Here is a 27,463-nt window from a genome sequence, read left to right as displayed (position 1 = left end):
GGACTGTGGGCTGGTATGGAAGAAGCAGACCGAGCCTACTAGGGTTCTGTGAATGGTCAGGACGGTTTGCAACACCCACCGTGAGAGGACGCGGGGAGAGAGAGGAGGCAGGGAGGAAGAGAGAAGCAGCTGCGGACATATTTTGGGCTGGCTCTGGCTCTAGGAGGCTCACTCTAAGGCTCTCTCTGGCCCTCACGCCCTCACTCTCTGGCTCTTGTGGGCTCCCTCCATCTGGCTTGGAGAAGGGATCTCCAGGCTGCTTTAAGAAGAGGCTCTTGCCAGACTGCTTTGAGAAGGAGAGGAGATCCGTGCGATTTGCAGGAAGAAGGCAGTTTCCAAGGAGGCTGAGAATCCAGGCGGTCCTGCATTGAGAGCTGGAGGGCACCACAGCACAGAAAGGACCTCCCCAATCAGAACTGAGTGATTGGCAGCTGCTGGTAAAGCTGAACTGTGCCTGGGAAGTAGGGAAACGGTGTTTCTGACTTTCCTAAGACTGGGCAGGTCTGGGAGGGGGAGGCAGGGCTTTGTGTAAATAAACAATTCTTTTCCTTTTCACCAAACTCTGGTATTCAGAGTTATGATTCTGGCGGCGGGCAGTCGGACCCCTAACTAAACAGCCCGTGGGTTCTGTTTCAGTCGGAGCAGCCCACGGGTTCTGTTACACTCCGCTGGCCTCTCCTACTTCCGCCGCTGGGACCACCGCCGCCGCCGCCGCTCCCGCTCCTGCCGCTGCCACCCACCGCCTCCGCCACCGCCGCTGCTGGGAGTACTCTGCTGGCCGCGACACCAGTGCAGCCAACTTGAAGGTGCCATCCGCGCGCCCCACCATACGAACTGACCTTACGCCCTGCCCTTTGCCCCCGCCCCTGGCTTCCATTGGCCGGGGGCTTTCTTTGGTAACCTGACCTGACCATAGTCTCCAGGGAGGCAGAGCTCCTGTGTTTTGTCACCAATATGTCGCCAGCATCAGGGGCCATGATGACACAGGATAGGCACCCAAAATATAATGGATGAAATGAAAGGGAACCAGGCTGGAGGCGGACACATGGAGGCTTGTCTGGCTGTTGGACGTGAGCTACGTCGGTCCCAGCTGAGGCAGGTCCATGAAGCCATGGGAGGGAGAGAGAGAAGGGGCTGAGCACCACCAAGAGCTGGAAGGAGAGCCAGCCCAGGAACCACAGAGCCAGCTGGGGAGGAGGCCAGGGGGGGGGGGGGAAGCTTCCCGGTATCAGGGAGGAGGAGCAGGGTTCAAGAAGGAGAGAGTGTCCTTGTGCAGAGCTGTGGTTTGGTGAGAACTGTCCTCACGATGATGACCTTGGTGAAGAAGGGTCACCTGAGAGGGCCGAGGGGGCAGAAGCAGCGGGGTGGGGAGCAGAGGAGAGGGATCTCGGCTCAGAGGGCTGTGTGGGTAGGAAGGGACTCGCTGGACTGAAGTCACAGGAGCGAGCTGCGGTGGACCAGGAGGCAGGACAGGATGGGACAAAGAAGCCGCTCCTTCCTCTGGCTGAAGGCAGGCTGGGGATGGGCCAGCTAATGCGGAGGGGCCAGTGGGCTGAGGAAGCCCTGTCTTGGCGTTGACATCCAGGGCTGGGTAGGGAAGTAAAAGTCGGGAGGAGTTTCTTTGGAGGGTGGGGAGCAGAGAGAACATGTGGGGCCAGAGCTGCGTGGTTCTGTTTCTCCAGAAGCTCTCAGCAGCCAGCATATAGAAATGGAGAAGGTGCTCGTAGAGGATTCCCGGCGGAGGTGTAGCCGGGGGTGTGGGAGGAGGGAGAGGGGCTGGAGAATGCAAGGTGGAGGGGAGGGAACACAGGGAGGTGCCCAGGCAGGGGAGGAGGGGGCAAGGCAGGAGAGGCATGCAGAGAACTCAGGGGTGGGTAAGGCTGCAGTGGCTGTAAGAGACAGAGGAGGGAAGGAGTGGGGTCAGCGTGGGAGAGCGAACATTCAGGGTTCAGAGGGGCCGTTCTGGGTTCAGTCTTGGAGGTGACAGTCACTGCAGACCTTGAGGAAGATATCCCAGTGATGGTGGGACTTAGGAGGAAGAAAAGCTGTGACCTGGGACGAGGAGTCTCCAGCGAACTTGAGGGGAGGGAGAGGGGGAGAAAAGAAGATGACATTGATGGGGGGCTCAGAGTGAGGCTCAGCGAGGTGGTGAGCACCTCAGAGGAGGTGAGGCGGTGTCCCGGTGGGGTGGGCGAGGGTCTGAGGTGACCCTGGAATGAGGAGGAGCCGACAGTTCTCTGAACTGGGATGAGGCTTCTGGGGAGGATGTCTGACCAGCCAGCAGCAGGCTGCTGCCGTGAGGACGGCACAGGGTTGGGGGCCAGACAGAACTGGCTCCAGCCCTGTCCCGTGATGTGTCTGCCTGGCTCTCAGCTCCTTGGTCCACAAGGGAACACTTTGCCCCATGTTGCACAGCCTACCGTTTGTGCTGCTCAGCTCAGAGTGTGGGGTGCAGGGTAGGGGCGGAGAGGGGAGGCCACTGCAGGGTGGACCCATGGCTTGGGTGCTTTAGTGTGCAGATGGAGGGTCCCCCAGGAGGAGTTTCCAGGGGGATGGTCTAGGAATCCTTTGGGGGTGGTTTGCCTGGGCCTCCCTCTCCCTCCATGAGCGGCTGGCTCTGTGTTTCAGTGCTTCATCAAAATCAGCGCTGCCTACGGCTCCACGAAGGACATCTCCGTCTACAGCGTGCTGGGCCTGCCCCCCTCCCAGATCTTCATTGTGGGCCGGCCCACCAAGAAGTACCAAACCCAGTGCCAGGTGGGTGGGGCTGGGGGGTGGGGCCCAGGGAGAGGGTAAGGGGGAGTAGAGTAGGTGGTTATTCCTTTATTTGTTCATTCCTTAATCTGCTTCATTCATTCATTCATTCATTCATTCAACAAATACTACTGGGCACCTGCCTGGAAATGGGTCCTGTATTGGGAGCCAGGGAGAGTCCCTGGTGGAATCGCATGTTATGTCATCCAGTCTAGTAGGGAGATGGAAAAATCTGCAGACAGTGACAGCACAGTGTGGCAAGAGCCAAAATGGGGGAGCGCAAAGGATGGTGGGGCCCCAGACAAGAGCAGCTCTGCTGCACGGGCAAGGCTGGTTTCCAGGAGTGTGAAGAAATTGTCCTAAAAGGGCCTGAGGCTGGAGGAGCGTTTGTGACAGAGGCAGCAGCCAAAGCAAAGGTCAGGAGGTGACAGAGAACATGTACACTCTGGGAACTGCAAGTGACAGCTTGTCTGAGTGTGATGGGGGGGGGGCGAGCAGGGGCGGGGCTGAGGAGCGGCGGGAGCGCTGGGCTGACGCTGCATCCCGCTGGAACTCTTAAGTTGCTGTGATTCAGAGAGGCCCCTCTGGCTGCAGGTGGGAGGGGCATGGGAAGGTGCGGCAGGGCAGTGGCCTGGAGGAGAGAAGTGGGAGGTCCAAGAGGCATTTCTAGGCAGAATGGACTGGCTTTGCTCACGAACGGATCAGATGTGCAGGGTGGCACCCATTTCTGGTGTGGTGACCTGGTGCCATTATTGGCATTGAGAAGCAGATTGAAGGGAAGTTGATGAACTTTGGGGCATGTTGAGAGTGAACTTGGAGAGTGGCCAGCAGGTGAGGGTCAGAGGATGGGGATTCCACAGTGAGGATCCCCAGAGCAGCACTGATCTCACATTTGAAACGAGCTCGTGGGTCATGTGGGGGGTCTTGTTTAAGGGCAGATTCTGATTCTGCAGGTCTGGGGTGGCGCCTGAGAGCCTGCCTGCAATGGCCCAGGTCCACACTGTGAGCAGCGTTGGAGCACACAGTGGGAGGATTGGCAGGAAGGGCAGTTGTGGGGGCCATAAAATGGCTAAGTTCCATGGGGTGCAAGGTGGATGATGGATGGGAGAGACTTAGGCTTTGGGGTTTTAGTGAAAGCGACAAGGATGGGAGTTCCACCCTCGTCAAGAATCAGAATTCTGGAATGCCCCACAGGTACAGACGTAAGTGCTCAGTTGTGCAGAGCAGGAGGGCGAGCCTAGAATGGTAGCGAGCTCCCACTTTCCTGGGGGTTCCACGGAGAGGCTGCAGACCCCGGGGTCGGGTGCTGGAGAGGCTGGGGTGTGGCGGGACGGACCAGAGGCCTGTCCCCGCCCGGCTGGCCCGACTCCTGTCCCCTCCGCAGTTCCTGAGCGAGGGCTACGCCGCCCACCTGGCCGTCCTGGAGGCCAGCCACCGCTGGCGCCCCAAGAAGAACAGCTCGCGGATGATCCTGCGCAAGGGCAGCTTCGGCTTGCACGCGCAGCCCGACTTCCTGCGGAAGCGCAACCACCTGCGCAGGACCATGTCAGTGCAGCAGCCGGACCCGCCAGCGAACCCCAAGCCCGAGCGAGCTCAGAGCCAGCCCGAGTCCGACAAGGACCACGAGCGCCCCCTGCTGGCGCTCAGCTGGGCGCGCGGGCCCCCCAAGTTCGAGTCGGTGCCCTGAGGGCCGGGCGGTGCGCAGAGCAGGGGATCTTACCAGGCTGCTTGCGGGGAGGGGCTGCCTTCTCTCCGACACAGGCCTTTTCCTGCCTTTTTCCTCCCGTGTCTGTCCAGCAGTGTCCGACCACAGGGGGGTGGGACCCTACCCGGCCTTGCGGCGGGGAGCTCCCTAGGCTGCAAGAGGGTGAGATGCCCTGGTCTCAGTGCAGCCGCTGCTGCCTCCCCGGTGCCTGTGACTTCAAGCCCAAGTCAGGGCTAATGTCCGTGTAATGCGGGGCGCAAGCGTGCCCGGAGTGTTTGACAAAGTCGACCACCTTTCTGAGTTCTCCAGGCTTCCGCTGTAATGCTAGGCAGGCCCTAAGGGCAGAGGCCCCCAGACCCAGGATCCACAGCGCTTGGCTTCTTGGCTGTCTGGTGCAGAGGCGAGTGGCATTGGCGCCTGCCCTCCCTGTGTTGTCCCTGTGACGTCCTGAGTCACCATCTTGGGCCTGGCTCTCCTATGACGAAGTGGCCATTTTCTGGGCGGGAGAGGATGCTCCCTGGGCCCATCCTATGTTCAGGTGTGTGTCCACGGCCCAGGGCGGGACGGGTCTGGTGCTGATGGTTTGTCCTCCCGCAGCTGTTCACGTCTCGCCTTCCCGTTCTTAGAATCTTCACTGTCCTCCCGTGGCCCTTGAGGACCTTGGTTCCTCTTTCTGGAGTCCTCTGTGGTTCCCTCCCCTGTGAGGCTGCAGCCGTGGCCTCTGGCCTAGTTGGGCTAGCTGTGAGCCCTTGAGCCAGTTGCTTGCCCTTTCTGGGCCCTGCCTTCCTGATGTGATTGAGGGACCTCCCCAGCCGACATTAGATTGGTGCAAGTTTTTGACTCCTAGGCTGTCTGGCACTTCTGCCCCCTGAGGCTTTCAGGCCTAAGAGCTCCTCAGAGTGCCCAGTGATCCCTACTGGCCCCAGAGTCTGAGAGCAGGGCTCTGGGTGGGCTGGGGGGAGCAGTGATTACCCCACTACTTCAAAGGAAGCCCCTGGGGTAGGGGGAAGGGGTCCCTACTCCATGGAGAGGTTTGTTTACCTTGATGCCCAAATCCAGTGTCCCCTGGACAGAGACCTCCTCCCAGAGAGCACTGATCTGGCTCCTCCTCCCCACTCTGCCCAGACTGATTTCTCCCCTTTGGCTGCTGGAAGGCATAGAGCTGAGGTCCTGGAGTTCTGGGGGTTCATGTCGTTTTGGCTCAAACTGTTGTATTCTCTTTCCTTCCCTCTGCCACTCAGCTTGGTTTGGTGCCCAAAACTTCCTCCTGGGCCCGCCCCTGAGGTTGGTTGGGCTTAGCTCTCCCGGGGCCCCTCAAAGCCGATCCAGGCCCCGTGCTGCTGGGCTTCTGGCCTGGGCACTGGTCTCCTGCAGCCTGGGCCGGCCTCTGAGCCCCCTTGTGCTGTCACTGAGGCGGCTCAGTTCTTTCAGCCTGGGCTCTGTGTCAAGGGCCAGGCCACCCTGGGCCCAGACGTCTGTATACACAGCAGGCACCCGTGTCAGCTCAGTGTCGCTTCTGCTCAATGTCTACCTCTTGCAGTTCCCATGTGACCAATGTGCTCCCCCACAGCAGCTGCTGGTGGGGGTGGCTGGCACCACTGGCAAACGAGGTCCCCTGCTGGGGCTTGATGGGGGGGGGGTGTTCAGGCTCCCAGCCCTTAACCCTGCTCTCTCTACTAGAAATGTGTCTTCTCTAGCCTGCCCGCTCCTGTCACATCTGCCCCACCTGTCCGCCAGCTCTCTGCTTCACTTTCAGTCCCGCACCTGCATACAGCAGCACCAAGTGCTGGCAAATCTGGTGGGGAGGAGCGACCACTGGCCCCCTCTCTGGTCCGGCCTCCTTTCCGGACCTGGTGGTTCAGTCTTTCCTGGCTCTCCATATAAGGCACCAGCTCATGTGGCATAGCCACCTCACCCCCAACCCTCCCCTTCCTTTCCAGAATATCCCCTGAATGAAACCTGGGCAGACTTAGTCTGGTTCTCTGAAACTCCACCATCTCCTTTTTGCAGAAGACACTGATGTATTACTCTCAAATCATAAAATAATTAGCGTGAGATACTTCTCCCCTGGTTCGATTCCCTCTCCCTTTTCTGAGAACCCCAGGCTTGGAGCAGGAGAGAGAAAGCATGCTAGGGCGCTGGGGAGTTTTGAGTCCACGTGAGCAGGGTTCCGTGATTTTGGGGGTCGGTGCTGGGATGCGGGGCCTAGCAGGAGGCCACACCCCCTTCCTTTCAGGAGCTCTGGATCAGGTCTCCGAAGACTCACCCCTGCGCTGCTGAAGGTGTACAGTAGTGAGCTGTTGTGAACGTTCGCTCTAGGAGCTTTAGTGGGCATGTGACTACGTGTGACTGCGTGTGTGTGCAGTTCTGTGTAGCGACAGACGCAGACCACGCTGGGCTCAGCGCTGCTTTCACAGCAACGGTAACCAGTATGCACTTTCTCTACTTACTGATGGTTTGTTCAGTTCTGTTCGTGCAGTGATGTTGGAGAAAAACAAAGTGGCGTCGTTGTCTGGAGGGGCTGCTGCCCGTCTCCGAGTAGTTCTGTGACCCCCCACTGGCTGTTTTCCAGGGAATCCTCCCTCAGGAGTTGGAAAGCAGGCCTCCCTGCCTGACCAAAGCGCCCTGTTTCTCGCGTGGCATGTTTGTATTCCCAGCTCGGTGGCTGTCCTCACAGATGGCCTGCCTGCCACCTTTCTCTTCGTTCACCCTGGTGGGGTTCAGGGTGCACCCGCGGCCGGGGCCTGCTCTTCCGGCATCATGGCCTTTTTCTAAAGAGTGTGATTCCTCCCTCAAGGTCCACAACCTTTTAAAAATAAAACAGGAGACTTTCATACATTCGGATGAATGGCCCTCCTGCCTGGATACCGGGCCAGAGGAAATAAACATGTTTGAATCCCAGTATTCAGATTCTGGGGAAGGGTTGTGGGCTCTCTGAAAGAGGGGAGGTGGGGTCTCATGGCTTTTTAAGTCATTTTACCACTTGGAGCCCGAACCCATGCCCAGAAGTGTCCCGCAGACAAAAGATGGAACCAACGTTGAAGTGAAAGCTGGGCCCGTGGCAGAGTCCAGTGTGGTGTGGTTTTGCACGGATGCTCTTCCACCCCGCCCCGGGAGGGGCCCCCAACTGTGAAAGAGCCTAGCAGCTGACCCCGCCTTAAACAACCAACTTTCCCACTGAGTCCCCGGGGGTTTGGGTGCCAAGTGCACTGGAAACCTATTCTCTTTAGCTCAGCCACAAGAAGTCACCTCCCTCCTCCCGCTCGCTCTGGGCTCGGGGGAACTTTCTTAAAAATTATATTTAGGGTTAAGTCCAAGCAGCGAGGCCTGGTCTGGGTCCTGCTCTTTTTGCTAAGAAACCAATAGGGTGGTTGGGAGAAATATCAGTTGAATCCCACTCTTGTTGGGACAAGGAGTGGCAGGGGACACCAAGGAGGGGCAGGACAGGAGGGCGGCTCGCTCATGGGGAACCCCACCCTTGGACCCCACGTCCTTTTCTATTTGTTTACTCGGTGGTGGCAGCCTGTCTGATCTTGTCCGTGGTCTGACCGTTCCTAAGTGTGTGACTCTCAGTATCTGTGGTGGCTGGTTCTGTGATGAGCAAGGTTTATTATATTCTTCATGGCTGCCTTGTACAAAATCCGTTGGGAAAGAAAACGTAAAATACCAGATTTCTAACAAGACAAAAACAGCATTATGGAGTTATAAGATTGTTACAACTGGTCTTTGATTTTGATGTGAGCTGGTTTTTAACTTTCAAACGTTGTCACTTAAATAAAAACCTTATTTGCCTTTAGAATATGCTTTGCTCTGAATGACACCGAGAAACCTTTCCTGTTACTCCTGGTCTCCCGGACCTGTGGGCGGGCTGGCTGGGAGTGAGCGTGGATGAGGGGAACAAGGCTTGGCTCCACACCATAGACGGAGGGAGGGCGGGGGCAGGTGACAGAGAAGGGATGTCAAATAGGGAGAGAGTCTTTATTATGAAAAGCACTGTTATTGAGGAAAGGTACACACTAGTTTCTTTCTCATAAAATGACAAAGCAGATATTTAAAGTAACTTACAAAGGGCAGGAGCTGTCCTGAGCAGTGCTGCTCCTCCCTGGCACCCACAATACTGAGAATATAAATAGGTACCCATGGGCCCCGTGTTGCAGAGCCTGAAAATCTCTCCCATTCCTTTTTTTTTTTTTTTTTTTTAAGGTATATTTTTTAAAAAGATTTTATTTATTTATTTTTAGAGAGAGGGGAAGAGAGGGAGAAAGGGAAAGAAACATCAATGTGTGGTTGTCTCTATGCGCCCCCAACTGGGGACCTGGCCCACAACTCAGGCCTATGTGCCCTGACTGGGAATCGAACCAGCAACCCTTTGGTTCTCAGGCTGGCGCTCAACCCACAGAGCCACAACAGCCAGGGCTCCCATGCCTTCCTTTGGAGCAGGGATGGGAGCTGGTTCCCAATACCCTGGCACTGGTAACATGGGGTGACTCCTCGCAGATCCCATTCCTGGGTGCACAACTCAGTGCTTAGTGCTCAGATACCTTCTGGAGCCTGCACTTCACGTTGCAAAAGAGACAATCACAAGGCTCAAGTGTGGGAGCATCTCAAAGCCCAAAAGGGGAGTAGGATGAACACCCCCCCTACCCCTCCCAGGTCTCTTGAGCCACCCTTGGGCTGGGGCAGGTAGTCTCTGCCGGGCTCAGATGTGGCCCAGGGGGCACTGCTATGTCCTAGAGACTTTCTCCAGGAACTCGAGGGGAGGCACGGACCCTAGGTGTGGGGACATGGGGGTCAAGTGTTGCTTTCTTCCTGCAAGACAGAGCTCAGGACAGGGGAAGTAAGGGTACCATAGCATTCCCCCAAAATGAGGGGCTGGAAGGGGACAGGGTCAGGAAGGTGAGCAGCTCCGGCTCCGAGCTGGCAGGAAGACTGTACTTCCCATCCTGCTGGCCATCAGCTCTGTGGGTTTTTCCAGAAGACTCGGTTCTCCAAATATGCATATGTGCTCACGTGGGAGGAGGAGGAGAGGAAGCAGGGGCCGCTGAGAGTGGTGCTTGGTGCTCGGGAGGATGGCGTTACCTGAAGGGCACTGTCCTCAGTCACGAAGAAGAGAGAGTCATGTCACCACTAGAGACAGGAAAGCAGGAGAGACAGATACCATTGGGTGCTTCACGCTCCGGGGGGCCCTCCCAACTCGGACTAGACAAGACCAGACCCGACAACATGGTGGGAACTTGGCACGCTCGGCACATAGTCAAAGCCGTCCAGGCCCCACCGAAAAACCCGTCATGGCCATGTACAAATGGCTCCAAGCTAGGGCAGCTCCAGACCCAGGATCTGCCCTCACGACGGGGTCCTGAGCAGACAGACCAGGAGCTCCAAGCAGCCATGCAGCTTTTCCCAACTCCATGGGCAGGCCGGGCATCAGGGAGCCATGGCGAGTGTCGGAGGCAGGGCAGGCCTTTCAGGAACCAGGTACCAGTCTGGTGCAGTTCTGCGTGATGGACAAGGGCCATATATATCCGGGGTGCATCCTTAACCACCGCCCCAGCCCCAATTAGGTCTTTTGTGCCCTCTGGTGTTGCAGATAAAGAGACCAAGGCTCAGAGGAGGGGAGGGACTGGCCAGGGTCACACAGTGGGCCAGAGCCAGAGGCCTGCCTAAAAAGGAGGACCCTCCCAGCCATTTCCCTCTGAAGCATGGGAAGCCAGCTTACCTCTCTTCAGCCACAATGGCCACATCCAGCTCCTGGGACAGCTTCTGGAGATGTTGGATTCCTGCCCCCACAAGCTCTAGGTCGCTGTCAGACTCACTGAATAGAAGGAAAAAGCCACAGGCACCAGTAACTAGTTGGAAATCTGTGGCAGGAGCCCCTTTCAACCCAGCACTGCAGCCTGGGGTCTATGGGGGCTGGTCATCCCCCTAGAACCTCACTCCAGGAAGTGACATCAGAGCAACTTAGAGCAGCTGGCAGAAAACGGATGGATTGAGGCTCATGAGATCAAGGTCAAGGGCAGGCGATCCTGCAAAAAGGTGAGTCCTGCTCTTCCTCACTTGGGGCTCAGTCCCAAGATGGCTGCCAAACTGGTGTCCGGGCTCACTAGGAGGCTTGGGAGAGTGTGATACAGACAGAGCTAAGCTCACCTCTTTCTTTTGCAGATGGGGAAACTAAGGCCCTAAGGGCTTCCCCGGCTCCCTGACTGGGGGTGGGGGGGGAGGCCCAGGAGGTGCCCAGAAGCCATTGGACCATTAACGCTTTGGGGGCAGGGTGCTCTTCTGCTTACCTGGGTGAGCAGAGGGGCTCTGTAGAGGAGTAGGGGCTCCGGAAGGCGGCCTCCCTCCTGGACCTCCGCAGTGGGTATGCGCGTGGGCCCACGTGGGTGGAGAGGCAGTGATGCTCTCTCTCCCAGGGGCTCAGACTTGAGCGGACAGTGGTGGGTCCAGACAGCCGGGTGCTCCTCTGGCTCATGCTGCGACCTGTGGGGCTATTGCCCTTCTGTGTCTCCCTCTTCCTCCTCCTGGCTTTCACCTGAGTTCCCACCAGCCACTTGGAACCGCTGTGGCAGGACTCCTGGATTCTCTGAGACAGGTATGTGGAAATGTGAGCACAGATAAGCCAAGGACAAGCACCCTAGTCTCCAAGCCATACCTCTGGCCCCTCCACCTGTCAGCTGTCCTGCACACACAAGCAGCTTTTAGTCGCAGCGGCGAGGGATATGGGTGATGCCATGTGGCATGGGTCCTCTGCCAGGGCCCAGTTTAGAGCCCCCAGGGTATGAGTGCAGGGGTCAGCGGCAGAGCCACTCTGGCTCATAGAGCCTCCATTCACCTAAATCCGAACCCTCTTTCGGGACACAGACTAATCCAGAGACTCGAGGGCAAAGCCTGCTCTCCAGGATACCATGGGATAATTTGTCCCTCTGCTTCTGGTCTTACTCTATTCCATCCTCCACACTGATGCACAGAGATCATCTCAGGGGCAGTTCTTATCATGACACTCAACTGCTCCACACCATTCTAGGGCTGCTCATCACCCACAGAGTCAAGCCCTAACCCCGAGCCTTTCACACCAGCTGGACGACGGCTGTGCCTCCACTTGGAAGTCCGCGGGGTCATCTCACACCCAACGTGAGTGACAGCTTCCTGCCCAAACATGTCATCTGACACCATACCCTTCCAAATCTACCTTCTGAGCAGCTCTCAAAGTTGCTTACTCCTCTGCAAGTCCAGGCCCCCAGGTCCCCTCATGGAAAAGTCCCTTTTCCATCAAGTAGCTGAACAACAAGTTCTAATATGCTAATTAGACCCGGTTCCCACGCTGTTATAAGTTCTTCCCACTGGCTCCAAGACTACCGGTATCTCTCGGGAGTGTGGACACCTTGGGCACTCTGGGCGCCTCTCACTGCCCTGCCTTGCTCTCTGGCCACACCCAAACTAAGCTCCTGCCAGCTCTCTTCACTTTCTCCATCTCCCTCGGCTCTGAGTCTGGACTCACACTAGTCCCCCGGTCTTACATGCTCCTCGTTCTTCCCCTTTCTTGAGTGAATTCCATGGAATGACCTGCTCAGGGAAGTCTTCACCCACTAAGCTTGTTTCGGGTGTCCTCCCACCATGAGCCACTTGCTTACAATTTCATCTTGTGTTGTGGGGGGATGTTTCCTCGAGGACACTGTTCTCGTTCACTCACTCAACTGTTTGTCGAGCACCTACTAAGTGCCAGGAACTATTCGGGGTGCTGGGGACACACCACTGAACGAATAAAGTCCTTGTCTTTATGGCACCTATGCTCTTGGGGGCTCCTTAAGGCAGCACTGGACCTGGACATGGTCAGCAGTACCTGGGACACGGCACCCCAGGCGTTCTTAGCTGAGCGAGCTGCAGCCTGGAGGCCCTGCTGCTCCGGCTCTGGGGTTTCCAGGCGTGTCCAGGAGGGGCCCGGCCCCGCGTCGCGTCGAGGCTGACTGCTCTGAGGGGCAGCCTCCCTTGGAATTGTCCGCAGAGGGAGCCCAGGGCTCCCCTGGGGGTCTCCAGATGGTCAGCCGCGGGCTGCAGCACCTCATTCTCCTGCAGCTGCTCGTGGTCCTGTAGAGATCTCCTGCAAATGGAGACACTCACGCCTGGCCACCGAGAGGCCGGCCATCTGCCTGGCCAAGAGTCTGTTCTGTCCGCCAGACCCTGGGGAGGAGGTCAAAAGGCAGGTCAGCAAGGCCTCCTCCACCCCATTCTCAAGCTCCACATGGACAAACCCTGGGTAAAGGAGAAGCAGGCTGGGGAGGGGTGCACTTGGCAACTGTGGGTGCCAGGAGGAGGTGCTTCCTGAAACGTGGAGATGGTCAACAAGGCCCAGAAGAGGACAGAGGCTGAACAAGGCTGGTCAGCGTTTCCCGCGGTCCCTTGTCTAAAACAGCTGTCTCTCCATCCCAGCCTCCTCTCTGCCAGGGTCGCCTCATGATCAGCCCTCCTGGAGCCTCAGCAAATGGGCCCAGCGCGCGATCAGCGCCTCTTTTACAACTTGCCCTGACCCAGTGCGCTCCTGCCGAGACCCTGGCCGGCGGGCCAGAGCCCCGGATTTCCAACTTGGCAATACCCAGACGCCCCACCCCCGCGGTCCAGGTCTCTTCTGAACAGAAGCCCCACGATGCCCCGGCCTGCACTCACCCAGGAGCTTCCACGGTCACCGGACGCCGAGCACAGATGCACCTCGCCCACCCCAGCTGATTTTTGAAACTCCGCGCGGACCCGCCCCCTGGCTCTGTTCTGGTAGCCGATTGGCTCCGTCCCCGCCTCGCTGTCGCACCAGGGATCCCATTGGCTCTCTGCTCTTGAGGCCGTGAATCTCGCTCTCAGATTTGCCGGGTTGTCCCCGTTCATCCCTAAGGACACCGGCGGGGCTGGGTGCGGCGTGACGCTGCCTGATGCTCTGTGTCCACGGGTCCCGCCCCCCCGTCGCCGCCGGATTCCTCTGCCGCCCGCAGGCTCGGCCCGGCGCCACCTCCCGGACGCCCGGCGGCAGGCCGCCGGGGCCCCTCCTAGCACTGCAGGGAGTTCTGGCGGGTCTTACTGGGCGGGGCGGAGGCGGGGCCCCGGGCGCTTCGGGACCCCCTCCCACCCAGCTTGGAGGTCTCAGAGGTTTGGTCACAAAGAACTGGGGGCCTGAGTTCCCGTGGAGGTTTCGTTTCAAACTTCCCTCTTGACCCTCTGCCTTCCTGAGACAAAGCTTTGCGCTCGTGTTCCCCATGCTCGCCACCCGCCCCGTTCTACCCCCTAAAAATGCATCCTGGAAGAGCGGACAGTTGGGAGCACACCTCCGCTCCCTCAGCTCATTGACCTCTTCCCTCTCTCCAGTCGAATGCCTCCCTCCCCTTAGCATCCAAACGAGCGAAAAATTATGACATTTAGAAAGCACCCCGCTCCCTGTCCCTCCTTTATTGGATCTCAGAGCCGCACTGGCCACTCCATCCCTCGGTTTCCTTGGTGCCATCTTCATCTGGTTCGGCCCGCCCCACCCCCACCCCCAGCCACCTTTGCTGAGGGGCTCCTCGAAGCTCTGTCCTTAGTCTCCTCTTCATCTCTGGGTGATCACACCCACCCCTCTGGCCTCGGTTACAGCCCCCACCTCCCTCCGCGCCCCCAACACACGCGGGATGGTGAGAATCCTGAACACACATGGGACAAGTTACATGCACCAAGAACCTGCGTCAAGCACCTTATTATTATGAACTCATTTGACTCTCCTTGCAGCCTAAGACTAGATGAGGAGACTCGGGTATGCAGAGGTTGTGTTTGTTCCCAGTTTGCCACAGTCATTATGTAGCAGTTAGTATGTGTACACAAACCTGCCACTCTGGGCCCAGGGTCCATGCCTCTCCCCACTGCACCTCACTGCCTCCGCTCAGCCTGCACCTCTCCCAGACAGGTGTGTTTAACCACTTCCTGGCCGCCCAGCTCCTCCTGCGCTCTGCACCACCTAAATCAACACCCCAACAAACATCACCCTGGTCTCTCCTGGCCCGCCTCCTTCTCCATGTTCCCTCTCGGATCTTTCCAAATACCTACTGGTGTCTGATAGATGAAACACTGTGCTAAAAATGAGTCATGGAAGTCAATAGAGCAGATGCGTCCTTAACCTCATGGAGCTCAAATCTAGTGTGTGGGGAGAGATGGATATTAACGAATCAAGTTACCAATAATGAATTAATCCAAGAAAATTATGAAACAAAAATAGTCATTTAAAGCTGATACCTAGAGAATGAATTAACCAAGTAAAGCATGTGTGTGTTTGAGTGTGTGCCTGTGTGTGTATATGTGTGTGTGTGGGGGGGACTTCTTGCACAGTGAATATCATGTTCAGGGGAATCAGTACCCAAGTTAAGACCCCAGCACACACACATACTCGTATACATAATGGAAACAAACGTTTCCTGAAACAATACTTGACTATGTGTAATGTCCTTTGATATTTTATCTATTTTTTTAAAGATGCGGGTGACAATTTACTACATGGATTTTACAATGGCTCACCGCTCTAGTTTGCCTGTTCACCTTGGTCCCCTAGTTGGGTTGTTTGTTTCCCAAGTGTTAAAAGTGTTTGTTTCCAAGCCTATTTATGCCAGTAGTATTTGTTATTGTAGTTAGGGAATTGAAGTCATGTCCTTTACCAATGAAATATGAGGGGGGGAGGAGCAAGAGTTGTTATTTTTAGGAAAACTAAATTGAAAGTGTGGGAAAGACTAGGGAAAGAGAAACATTTAGAAACAAGTCTTCCAAATTAGATCGTCTTGCCACAATTGTCTGTCAGTACCTGTCACAATGCCTGACACTTCATATTCATGGCTACAGCAGCTTACATCTGCCCACGATGTGTGTGCTAAGTGCATTTCTTTATTCTTCTTTCACCCTCAAGGCAATTCTATGAAGTAGACACTATTGTTACTCCCATTTCAGATGACAAAACTGAGGCTCAGAATCTTGCTCAGGATGGAGGAGTCAGAGCAGAAACTTAAGCCCTGGATCTCTGACTCTATCACCTGAATTCTTTTATTTGTTTATTTTTGTCAACTTAACTTTTTTTTATCCTCACTCGAGTACAAGGGAGGAAGAGAGAGAGATAGAGAGAAACATCAATCAGTTGCCTCCCTCACACACACACCACCCTGAGACTGAACCTGCAACCTAGGCATGTGCCCTGACTGGGACTCGAACCTGCTCCAGCCAACTGAGCCACACCAGCCAGAGCTAACACCTGAATTCTCAACCTTTGGTTATGTGGTCTCATCAAGCAACAGGAAGGAATGAGTGAACACCCTCTCTGCATGGGGCTTTTCACCCCCTTCAATCAGAACCATAACTGGCAGGCTAAGTGAAGGAAGATCAGTTTCCATGGCAATGAGAACAAGGAGGACGAAAAATTTTCTCTCTTTTTAAAAAAAGATTTTATTTATTTATTTTTAGAGAGAGAGGAAGGGAGGGAGAAAGAAAGGAAGACATACATGGATTGGTTGCCTCTCATACGCCCCCAACCGGGGACCTGGCCTACACCCCAGGCATGTGCCCTGACTGGGAGTCGAACCAGTGACCTTTCAGTTCACAGGCCAGCACTCAATCCACTGAGACATACCAGCCAGGGGAAACATTTCCTTCTGAATGAAAAGGCTCCCCTTCTGCCTTGCATGGAGCGGTGAAGCTGGGGGGCGCGGTGGAGGTTGTGCTGAGGTGAGCAGGCTCCTGGTTGAGCGGTGGAGGGTACAGGGGCTTCTGCCCCTTTCTGTAAGGAGGAAAACCAATCCCTGGTTCCGAGCTGAGGCTTTCTGGGGCCCAGCTCCAGCCCTGCCCTGCCCTGGGAGCTCCATGTCCAACAGTAAATCTTCTACCGGTTTCCTTGTCCTCACGGAACTGTCCGTCGGAGGGAAGCAGCAGACATGACCCTGTGCAAAATGCCACGAATGCGAAGTGCCAGGGCGGCGAGGGGATAGAATGGGGATGGGAACCACACCTGAGCAGGCTCCCCTTGGCATATGGCACTTTAGCTAAGGAATTAGGGGGACAAAGCAAGGGGATGAGGCCAATGCGGGGAGGTCAGGGTGCTGCCAGGTTCCAGGACCAGAGAAGGCTGAGCCCGACAGAGCGGGCAGGGGCCTGGCAGGCTGGGGCCCGGCAGGCAAGAGCCAGGAGCCGCAGGGCTCTGTGGCAGGAAAGGAGCTTAGAATTTATCCCGAGAGCAGTGGGAAGCCTTGGCTGAATTTGAAGACGGGAATGGGGTATTTAGAGTTGCTTTGCAATGAAGTCCATTAGGAGGTTAGTTTGGGGGCCAAGTGGTGGTGGGGGGTCTGTCTGGAGGCTGTGGCCTGGGCACTTCATTCTTCTCAGCAGTGAAACCGAAACCAGACATCAGCTTCAACACCCTCTTCTCCTCATGCTCCCCCACCTCCCACCCCTGCCACCGAGGGGCCCAATCTATCAGTTCCATCTTCTCTTGACAATTCTGCAATCCCTGTGTGCACCCTCTGACCCTTCTATAAAGGGAAGCAATTGAAACAGTGGGAGAATTTTAAGTGTGAGACATGATTAGATCTTCTTCTTCCACTGTGAATTGTATCATGGACAGAAAAATGCTTAAATCATGAGCCTTGGTAAAATGAATACTTATAAAGCAAGCACCATGGATCCATCACCCAAGGGAAAAAACAACATAGCCAGGACCCCAGAGGCAGCCCCGCCCCCTTCTGTGTGTCCTGCCCTGCTTCCTCCCTGGACTTTACGGTAATCACTTTTATTTTTCTTTGTAGTTTTTCATTTAAGTATTCACCTTAACTGCTATACATGCAGACAGCTCTAGGTTGCTGTGTGGCTGGAGAAAGGATGGAACAGAAGAGGAGGACTCCCTGCCTCCATACAGGAGTGGAGCTGGGCCCTCAGGACTGGAAGGGGGGTCCTGAGCACTCAGGGAAGGATCCTAGAGGGGCCTGATGTGCTGCCCCAGTCTGGGTTCCCCGGGCCCAGACCACTTGGCCCAGGCTGGGCCTCCTCTATGCCAACGGTTCCTGTGGGAGACTTTCAGAAGACTGGGTTTCGGGGTCCAACTTGCTGCTCAGGAGAGGCCTCTCAACTTCCAGGAGAGGGAGGCAGGAAACACTGATTCTCCCATTTCAATTGGGAAATGGAGTTAGGGAAGTTAGGGATAGGAGACAGCTAAGGTCACAAGGTCAGGAAATAAGAGGTGGGGTCAGCCTTGGAATGCAGCTCTACCTGGCTGCTGCAGTATTCTCGTCTCTCCCCATGGCCGGGTCCTCTGTTCCCTCCATCAGCGGTCAAGAAGAGAAAGGTCTGTGGTGCTCAGAATCCTCTTCACCCTCAGGACCTTGGAAAGCCCAGGTACAAAATATTTGAACTTGCCACAAGGTGGCGCCAAACACCAAGTCTTCACCTGATTTTTCACTTCAGACAAGAAGGGGAATTCTTGATGCCCAATAAACTCTGCGGGGTCCCAGGGAATAGGGCAGGGATGGGAGACCCCCACTGCTCTCAGCCAGACCTTGTAGGGGAGGCAGGATTGGGGCTGGGGGAGGGCTCCTCAACTTTCTCTAAGCCTGGCTCCCTTCTCATATTTCATTTTAGTATTCTCCCAAGCTAGAAACTGACGATCTTCCTTCCCTCCACAATGTCACATTCTCTTGTGTGTGGATAGGGTTTGGGGAGAAGAGGAAGAAGAAATAGGAAAGAGGGAAGGCAGGGATCACAAAGGCCACAGGGCCCTGGCCTGGGCTTCAAAGGACTAACAGTCTGAGACCAGGGCCAGCACCAGGGACCAGGCAGGGCAGAAGGGACATGGGTCTCTTCTCCTGTGGCCCGAGGCTTCTGTACAGCCTGCCCCCTCTCCCGTCTTCTTTAAGAAAGCTCCAGCTGACTTCCTTCCTTCTTGAGGTGGGACAAAGCCAAAGCTGGTGCCCTAATGTGTGTCAGGGGCCTTGCCTCCCCATGAGAAGCAATGGACGAAGGGGCAGGAGGTTGCTGGGAGTGGCCTGGGGCCAGCCTGGGGCACTACCCTTCCTTACTCCTCTAATTCACACCCCACCCCCTGGGCAAATCCCCCAGTCTGGGCTTGAGCACCTCCCCCGCCCTGTGAGATTATCTCAGCCTGGGCTGGACATCTCTCTCCACTGGAGCCATGGATGCTGCTCTGCTCCTGAATGTGGAAGGGGTCAAGAAAACCATTCTGCATGGGGGCATGGGGGAGCTCCCCAACTTCAGCACCGGATCTCGAGTGAGTGGGGCTTCCCCCCCCCCAGACCAGAGAGGGGCCCCCCATGGAGACCTCTGCATTTGCACTGGGCCACACAGCACCACAGGCACGGTTCAGCTTTGCCAAAAAGTGGCCTGGCAGGCCCTTCCTGGAATTGTCAGTGCCGAGGCATCTGGGAAGCTCTAAATTGGTGTCTTTTCACTGGGCAGCTTTGATACTTCGCAAATTACACTGCAGCATGGGTTGGGGGAAGGGCCTTGGGAATTTTCTGGAACCCCAAGCGTTACGTGAGAAGGAAGGGTCCTCAGGGGTCACAGTGTTTGGCCACATGTCTCTGGTGGGCTTCCCTTGGGTGGTGGAGCAGCTCTGTCTCTGTCCTCAGATCCAGGGCTTATTTACGGAAGGACGTCCTGACCCTTGGAGCCATCAGGAGTGGGATGGGGTCCTTTAGGAGGGAGTGGGTTCCTCATCCCTGGGGGAGTGCAGGCACGGTGAGGATGTTCTGAGTGTCTGGGGCACCTGATTGGGGTTGGGTGAGCTGACCCTTGAGGACAGCCCTGAGAGTCAGCGACAGTGGGGTGGCGTCCGCTGGGCCTTGAGAGGTGTGTCTAGACCAAGGTGCACTCTCCTGGTGACCAGGTGACCTTTCACTTCCGTACCATGAAATGCGACGAGGAGCGGACCGTGTTAGATGACAGCAAGCAGGTGGGCCAGCCCATGCACATTATCATCGGGAACATGTTCAAGCTGGAGGTCTGGGAAATCCTGCTGACGTCCATGCGGGTCAGTGAGGTGGCCGAGTTCTGGTGTGACACCATTGTAAGTAGGCCGTTGCTGGCCCGCCCATTCCTGGCTTTGCTTCCTACAGGGCCGGCCCACCCACCCACACTGCAGGGCTGCTGTGTTTCGGAAAAGTAGGGATAAAACAAAACTCTGCAAGGCAAATCCCACATCCTCACTCTCTGCCACTGTAAAGATGGAGATGGATTCATCCAAAAGAACAAGCCCCTGAAGAGACAATCAGTGTCCTGCAAGCTGGAGGGACATGGGGGCAGGGCCAGGCCCTGTAGGCGTGAGCCTGCCAGTAGCCCTCACTGTTGTACAGGACTATTAGTTCGTGGAGACTTTTGGCCATTGGTCCTCCCCCAATTTCTACCAGCATTGCAAAGTTTTCACATTGATGGCACTCTTACAATCACCCACAGTAAAGTCCTTGGCCTTCAAGGAACTTGAATTCTGGAGGAGGAGCAGACACCTAAGCAAATACAGCAAAAGACAGCCGGTGCCACGGCATAATTAAGGAAGGGCAGAGTGCCTTAGGGCCGCAGGAAAGGGGCACTAACTGCTTTGGGGTCTTAGGGGTTCTTCTTCAAGGAGATGACATTGAGCTGGGTCTTGAAGGATGAATAGGAGTTCACCAGATCTAGAAATGGGTGGGAGGCGGCATCCTGGCCAGGAAGTGTGAAACGGCTTGGTGGGTCTTCTTTAGTTGGCCCCTCTCTTTATGGGGCATCTCTTTGCTTCAGTATCGGAGATTTGGAGAGACTAAGCAATCAGTGGGGCAGGCATGTATGTCTGTTTGACAAAGGACTTGAGAGGCCTGGTTTCCCCCAGCAGTTGCTGCTCATCACTCCCTGCAGAGTCCGCTGCTTGAACAGTCCTCACTGGATCACCTGGAAGTTCAGGTCTCTGCAAGGGCAGGGGCCCCCTCCCTCCTTCCCTGCCCCCCAAACCAGAGGGGCAGACTGAGTCAGGGGCTCTGGGAGCTTCTGCCCTGAATTTTATCCCTCCCTGTTCCCCCCTAGCCCCCGCCCCTGAAGGAGGATGCTGGTCTCAATGTTTAAATGTTGGCAACTAATTAACAAAAGCCTTCACAATATGAGAGATGAAACATACCAGTTTGGGAACTGAATAACGCCTGTACCATACCAGTTACAACCTCCAGTGGAGATATAGCCCCTTAGACAGAACCAGGCTGTCCTTGAAGCCCCAGAGGCGGACCATGGTCCTGGGCACTTCCTGTCCTACTCACAGCCACATGGGCTGAGGGAGCCCTGTGGGCTGGAGTCTAGCTCCAGAGACTCTCCTGGGACTGGCTGCCCTGCTAACCTGCAGCTGGGCAAGTGGGGCCTCAAGAGTGGGCACCAAGCTGAGATCTCTACCCTTCTTCCTGCCTCTGAGGTGCTGCTGGAGGGTAGGGGTGGGGTTGTGGAGTTCTGCCCCTTCCTGAGATCTTACCCCCTCCTGGGGGCATCCCACAGCCCACCATGCTGACCAGGCCCTGGCAGTGCTCGGGCAGCAGGTGTCCAGCGGGATGAGGCCTTTGAGGTCATGACCAAATGCTTCCAGACCTTGGGGTCTAGAGCTCACAGGTGACTTGTCTCCTCCCTGTAGCCTGCTGACCCTGGGGCCTCTCCGTCCCCTAGTCCAGCCTTAATCCCAGCAGGCTTAACCGCCATCTGGCCACCTCTCTCCCAAAGAAGCTGCGGGTATTCAGGGCTCATCCTAGCTGCTGGGGGCAGGGAGGGGGTGACCTTCATCCTCATGCTGGTGACTCAGAGCCAAGCTGCACCATTTCTGACCCTTTATTTCCCAGTAATGTGCCTTAAAAAATAATTCTCACCCGAGGATATGTTTATTCATTTTAGAGATCGAGGAAGTTGGGGGGGGAGGGGGGCGCAGGGAGAAAACCTCAATGTAAGAGAGAAGCATGGATTGGTTGCCTTCCACACACACCCTGACTGGGGATCAAACCCACAACCCAGGTATGTGCCCTGACTGGGAATCGAACCCACAGCCTTTTGGTGTATAGGATAATGTTCCAACCAACTGGGCCGCACCAGCCAGGGCCCAATAGTGTGTCTTTACTGGAGTTGCTGCATGGGAGCCTGAGATGGGCCACATCAGGACCCAGCCCAGGACTGGGGTTCTCAGAGAGCATCTTGTTGAGCTTTCCAACTCACAGACGGGGCAGCTGAGGCCTAGCCCAGCACGGGCCTGGCCTGAGGCTGGTCCCCAGGCTTCCTCTACCTTGAGGGTGGCGACCCCAGATCCCTGAGCTGGCTGAGGCTGTTCTGAGCTGGACCTATATCTGTACCATCTTCTTTAACCCTGGCAAGAGCCCTACTAATAGACAGGTGCAATGAGGGGGTGGGGACTGGAGCTCAGAATGGGGTGACCTGGGCTCACTGCTGATCAGCAGCACTGTCAGGAAGCCACCCAGCCCTCTCGGAACCCAGAGGCCTCTCCCCCCACTGCTCTCCACACCTCCCTCCCTGGGAGTTGCAGGCTTGATGGACTCAGGGTCTCCTTAGGAGAGAAACTCATCAGAGTTGACTATAGGGGCCAGCAAGAGGCAGCCTGGCGTGGTGTCGTGGCCAGAGTGTGGCCTCTGGAGTTGGCTTTGAATCCTGGCTCTGTCATTTCTTAGTGGTATGACCTTAAGTAAATTACCTAATCTTTCTGGGCTCCAGTTTTCTCATCTAAAAGGGTGTTAATAGCAGTGCCTTCCTTGTTGGGTCAACTTCAGGACTGAAGGAGCTCACAGACGTGGAGAGCTTTGCCCAGCACAGTTATGTGCAGCTATTAGTAGGAGTATGTTGGGAGCAATAGGTGGTCGTAGCCTTGGGACAAGCGTAGAGTTTCAGTAGGATACTGCTGGGGGCTCAGAGTGTGTGTGTGGGGGGTCTCTGAAACCCAGCTAGCTCTGAGCAGACTGCCCTGATGCCATCCGCTGTCTTTCCCGCAGCACACAGGGGTCTACCCCATCCTCTCCCGAAGCTTGCGGCAGCTGGCAGAGGGCAAGGACCCCACCGAGTGGCATGTGCACACGTGTGGGCTGGCCAACATGTTCGCCTACCACACACTGGGCTACAAGGATCTGGACGAACTGCAGAAGGAGCCGCAGCCTTTGATCTTTGTGATTGAGCTGCTGCAGGTGGGGCGTGGTGGGGTGAGGGGAGGGGCAGGTGGGCGGGGAGAGGCCTGTCCCAGCGTCAGAGAGTGAGGGGTCAGTGGGCATCATGGAAGCCTGATCCCACTGGTGACTGGCTGTCACCCAGAAAGGGTTCAGAAACCACAGGAGGTGTGGAATTTGAACACCCTCCTGCCTCCGCATAGAAGGCACTTGGCCTTTTCCAAGCGAAAAGCCCATTTGGGACCAATTTTTTAAATGTCATTTGTTTTTATTTTGCAGACATTTTACTTCTACTGGCTCTCCACTTCTATTTTGGTCTTTAAAAGTTTAGAATTATATCCTCATGCCGAGTCCCTGTGGTTGGTGGTTCAGACCTGATTCTCCAATATTGGGAGAGGCAGCATGGAACGATTGATCGCCCTTCCCCCACAGTGTCTGATAGCCCAGGTTTATGGCGTGGTGGGAGAGGGTCAAGCGCACGTCAGGTCGCAGCTTATGGCCAAGCTGAGGGTCAGCCTGAGGGATGCATCGGTGAATATGAATGAGAAGTGTGCACAGAGCATTACTTCTAAGGTGCTCATTGTAGACATTGTGTATTTGTACTTGTATGATGACAATTTTCCAGCAGATGGCACCACAATGCCTTGTTCTAATGACCTGAGTATCGTGGCAACTCTCTCAATATTGGAAGTAAGGTGTGTTGACAAATAGGTGCCTTTTTGTGACTTGCACAAAAGTGCTGATTTAGTGTTGGGCTCCCCGGGGCCTTGTTGCTTCGTTTCTATGCCTTTAATCAGCACGCATGGTTTTTTGCCTGCGGAACCTCATTGTGGAAAACGCAGAGCTGACTTAAGTGAGGTGTGCTGGGTCCGTACCTGCCAGGGTGCAGGTTTCCCGGGGCCCCACATCGATGACCTGCCTCTCTTGGGCCAGGTGGACGCCCCCAGTGAGTACCAGAGGGAGACCTGGAACCTGAGCAACGCGGAGAAGATGCGGGTGGTGCCCGTCTTACACGGAGAAGGAAACCGGCTCTTCAAGCTGGGCCGCTTTGAGGAGGCTTCCACGAAGTACCAGGAAGCCATCGTCTGCCTGAGGAATCTGCAGACCAAGGTGGGAGGCTGCCTGCCATGGTGGGGGGAGGGGATCAGCCCTGCCGGCGCCAGGCCCGTGGGGGAGGGAGCCAGGCGGCAGGCTGAGCTCAGGGCAGCCCTTTCTCCGCGGCAGGAGAAGCCCTGGGAGGCACAGTGGCTGAAGCTGGAGAAGATTATCAACACCCTTGTCCTCAACTACTGCCAGTGCCTGCTGAAGAGGGAGGAGTACTATGAGGTGCTGGAGCACACCAGTGACATCCTCCGGCACCACCCAGGTGGGTGCGGGCGGGTGCGCGTCCGCGCCGGGGCTGCAGTCACGGCCCAGCTCGCGGGCACTCTCCAGATACCGCCCGGGGACCTAAACTTGCCGCCGCCCAGCAGTTTCCCCAGCCTGTGCCCGTAGCACAGGTGATGGACGAGCAGTGCTTATTGGAGAGGTGTTTTATTTTAATGTGCGTTAGGGCAAATCTGTAAACAGCTCGGCAAACCTGTGATTGCGTGGAGCAGGAAACATTTTTCGGAAAAGGGGCCATCAGTACAGAGAACACTGTTAAGTAAATACGTACGAGCACCTGCGATGCCCAGGTAGGTAGGCCGGTAGCACAATGCTGTATGTGGAGGTGGTATTCGGTTTAGTAAGGACCACAGCAAACACTTATGTGTGCCAGGCACCACATTCTCTGCATTCGTCATGTCATTTACCCGTGGAATAGCCGTACAGGACAAGTCGCAAATTGAGAGCCTCTTATAAGAAAAAGAATAGAAAGTGATGAATATAAAATCAGTTATGAGGCCTTGGAAAGGTCCACCCAAGGGTGGGGAGTTGCAATTGCTTATTGTTATCATCACCGTTTTACAGTCGAGGACATGGGATCAGGAGTTACCGCGAAGTTAAGGTTCATGGTCAAGATTAAGGGTTTGAAAGCTGGAAAGGACCAGTAGGTGGGGTTGCCTGTGGGCCTGGGTGGCGGGTCCAGTCCGATCCTTTCCCGCAGGCATCGCGAAGGCCTACTACGTGCGGGCCCGGGCTCACGCGGAGGTGTGGAACGAGGCCGAGGCCAAGGCGGACCTGGAGAAGGTGCTGGAGCTGGAGCCGACCATGCAGAAGGCGGTGCATCGGGAGCTGAGGCTGCTGGAGGGCCGCCTGGAGGAGAAGCGGGAGGAGGAGCGGCTGCGCTGCCGTCACATGCTGGGCTAGGGCGGTGCCTCTCCAGCCTCCATGGCCTCCCCTTCCCTGCCCCCGACCAGGGCACCCACCACTGCGCTGACCCCTCTGCGCCGCCTGCCGCACAGAGGGCACTGGGCGGCCAGCAGATGGCCTGGCCATTTCTGGTTCAACTGGCCAGGGTTTTGGTGTCTCTTTTTTACAATTAAAAATTAATTTTAAAAATCAAAATAACACATTAGAGTGAAATAAAAAGCTTTTATTATGAAAATATTCAAATGCATAAAAGTGGAGAAAACAGTGTAATTCCACCAGAAGACCTATCACTCAGCCTCACCATTTGTCAACATTTTTCAATCGTTCATCTATCCCCCACCTTTTTTAAAAATGAAAAATCGCTGATTTTTAAAAAAGTAAGTTTTACTTTGATGTGTAAAAGTAATACATACTTGAGCCCTGCCCGGTGTGGATTAGTTGGTTTGGACTTGTCCAGCAAAGCAAATGGTCACTGGTTTGATTCCTGGTCAGGGCACGTGCCTGGGTTATGGGCCAGGTTCCCAGTTGGGGGCGGGCGAGAGGCAACCAATGTTGCTCTCCCCCTCTTTCTCCCTCCCTTACTCTCTGTCTAAAAATAAATAAATAAAATCTTAAAAAAATAAAAGTAATACATATTTGCAACCATCATAATAATAGTTGACTCAAGCATTCGATAGATGCTAAATTATGAATAAAAATTTGGCAGGGAAGAGCGTCTTCACAGAGAAATATCACTCAGAAATTACTTACTCGCTACAAAGGGCACGCTTATCTTACACCAGAGAGACTGGTGGGCAGCACCTTAACCAAGTGATCTGAGTTCACATCGCCAGGAGTGAGCCAGGCCGGTGTGGCGTGACTGCTATGATGTACAAGGAAGGACCCAACGTCACTTCTGTGATGCTCTGGAAATGCCCGGTGTGTAACAAATCCCCAGAAAACATCAGACCAGCACAGAGTAGGGGCATTAGAACACAAAGCAGATATCTATGCCTGTTAAAAATCAAGACCACGAAAAAGAAAGAAAAGCTGAGGAACCACTCAAAGATTAAAGGGAATGGAGGTGTGATGACCACAGGCAGAGTCTGGGCCTGGCTTGGCCGGTGGGCTGGGGGAAAGTTCCATAAAGGATGCTATTGGGACATGTGGCAAAATTTGATAGGGGCTGTATGCTTCATAGAGTTATGATAAGTTTCTGAATTTCATCACCATACTGTGGTCAAGAGGATGCCCTTGTTCTTAGACTCTTAGGAAGTCACACTGAACAATTGGGGTGAAGGGCCTGAAGTCTGCAGTCTACTCACAAATGGCTCAGAAAAAAAATTATATTCATATATGTAATATGTCATGATATGTAATTATAACATTATATATAACATATCATATATAATGTATAATATGTAATGTATTATCACAAATGGTGAGAGAGAAAAATAATGTGATAAAATGTTAACAATGAGTGACTCTAGGTGAAGTCTATACAGAAGTTCTTTTTAAAATTTTCTGTAATTTGAAATTATTTCAGAAAAGAACATTGTAAAATAATACTTGCACACAGAGTTCAGCTGCACACAGACGGCCCGTGCAGGAAGCCGCGCTCTCCTGCCACCCGGACCGGACGCTCAGCTCTCAGGGCCCAGCCTCACTAATTGGCTCCTGGGCGACCAGTCACCGTCGTCCCAAACTGTGCACAGCTTCGCATCCTGCCCTTTTCGTGTAACATGACAGGAGCATTTTTCCTACCACTTTTAGTGGTCCCTTAGTAGTATGCCCATGATTTCTTTAGCTAGTCCTGTTTTTTGGAACTTGTGTACTTTTCTGCTTTTTCACCCCCTATAAATAGAGCGTGGGTGGACAGCTTTCTCTGTTCGTCTGCGCCCGAGGAGGGAGAGCTGGGGGGAGGGGACTGCTGGCTGCCAGAGGCACTGGGTGGCCCTGCTGAGCAGCATTCCACGCCAGCCGACCGGGCACGCCCAATAGGCACGCGCCCCAGCTCCTCGGCAAGTTCGGCATTACTACAAATCATTAAAACATTTGCCAGTCCAAGATGTCCCCACCGGGTCTAGCTGTTTTCCTGGATTACGGGTCTATCCATTTCTGTTGTCCTGTGCATGTCTGTTTGCGTTCTCCGTCCGTTTCTCTTATCGATGGGTCGCGGCCGTGAGCGCTGACGTGCAGAAACTCTCCCGAGGAGCCGCAGCGGCGCAGCGCGAGCCTTCAGGCCGCCGCCCGGGTCCCGTTCCGGCCCCGCGGCTCGCTGGCGGTGCGCCCGGCTGCGAGGGAGCTAACCCGCGTGCAGTGCCCGGAACCACGCAGCACACTCACTGGCACCAAGAACAAGGGTGCCGTGACTCGCGCTCTGAGGAGGCCACCCTTTGTCCTGCCACTGCGCGGCGCCCCACCCCCACCGGAGCCTCGCGGTCAGCGGTCAGCAGCCCAGCGGCCTCCCCGCCGGCGACCACTGTCTGCAGAGCAAGTCCTGGAGGGAATGCCTGCCACTTTGAAACATTCTCAGAACCACAGAGACGGGCCCCTTGGCTCCGAATCCAAGCCCAAG

General features: G+C 55.4%; 1 protein-coding gene, 1 long non-coding RNA gene and 1 pseudogene across 2 annotated transcripts; 1 reads left to right on the top strand and 2 right to left on the bottom strand.

Moving 5' to 3' along the window:
• Positions 1 to 9,592: 9,592 nt before the first annotated feature.
• On the bottom strand, positions 9,593 to 13,330 carry LOC150018684 (protein PIMREG-like; annotated as a pseudogene).
• A 2,746-nt stretch (positions 13,331 to 16,076) lies between these two features.
• On the bottom strand, positions 16,077 to 16,623 carry LOC150018683 (uncharacterized). Its single transcript, XR_016509217.1, has 2 exons — positions 16,330 to 16,623; positions 16,077 to 16,223 (listed from the first exon to the last, which is right to left on the bottom strand). It is a non-coding gene; the product is annotated as an uncharacterized LOC150018683 (long non-coding RNA).
• A 2,000-nt stretch (positions 16,624 to 18,623) lies between these two features.
• Positions 18,624 to 25,568, top strand: LOC150018682 (aryl-hydrocarbon-interacting protein-like 1). Its single transcript, XM_090265807.1, has 6 exons — positions 18,624 to 18,719; positions 19,338 to 19,517; positions 22,447 to 22,635; positions 23,548 to 23,724; positions 23,839 to 23,980; positions 24,701 to 25,568. The coding sequence occupies exons 1-6, from the start codon at positions 18,624 to 18,626 to the stop codon at positions 24,901 to 24,903; spliced, it is 987 nt and encodes a 328-aa protein (XP_090121933.1). The 3' UTR covers positions 24,904 to 25,568.
• Positions 25,569 to 27,463: the final 1,895 nt, after the last annotated feature.

Source organism: Furipterus horrens, unplaced genomic scaffold, assembly GCF_987537825.1.
Source record: "Furipterus horrens unplaced genomic scaffold, mFurHor1.1.pri manual_scaffold_2, whole genome shotgun sequence".
NCBI lineage: Eukaryota > Metazoa > Chordata > Mammalia > Chiroptera > Furipteridae > Furipterus > Furipterus horrens.
The sequence above is the reverse complement of the archived record's forward strand: the minus strand, read 5'-3'. Positions and strand labels throughout refer to the sequence as shown.

What these genes read in the sequence shown, in the direction of transcription:
- LOC150018682 (XM_090265807.1), top strand. Translation starts at nt 18,624, where the DNA reads ATGGATGCTGCTCTGCTCCTGAATGTGGAAGGGGTCAAGAAAACCATT. An exon ending in AGTTCTGGTGTGACACCATT is followed by an intron (nt 19,518 to 22,446) that starts GTAAGTAGGCCG and finishes TCTTTCCCGCAG; the next exon opens with CACACAGGGGTCTACCCCAT. An exon ending in CATCCTCCGGCACCACCCAG is followed by an intron (nt 23,981 to 24,700) that starts GTGGGTGCGGGC and finishes CCTTTCCCGCAG; the next exon opens with GCATCGCGAAGGCCTACTAC.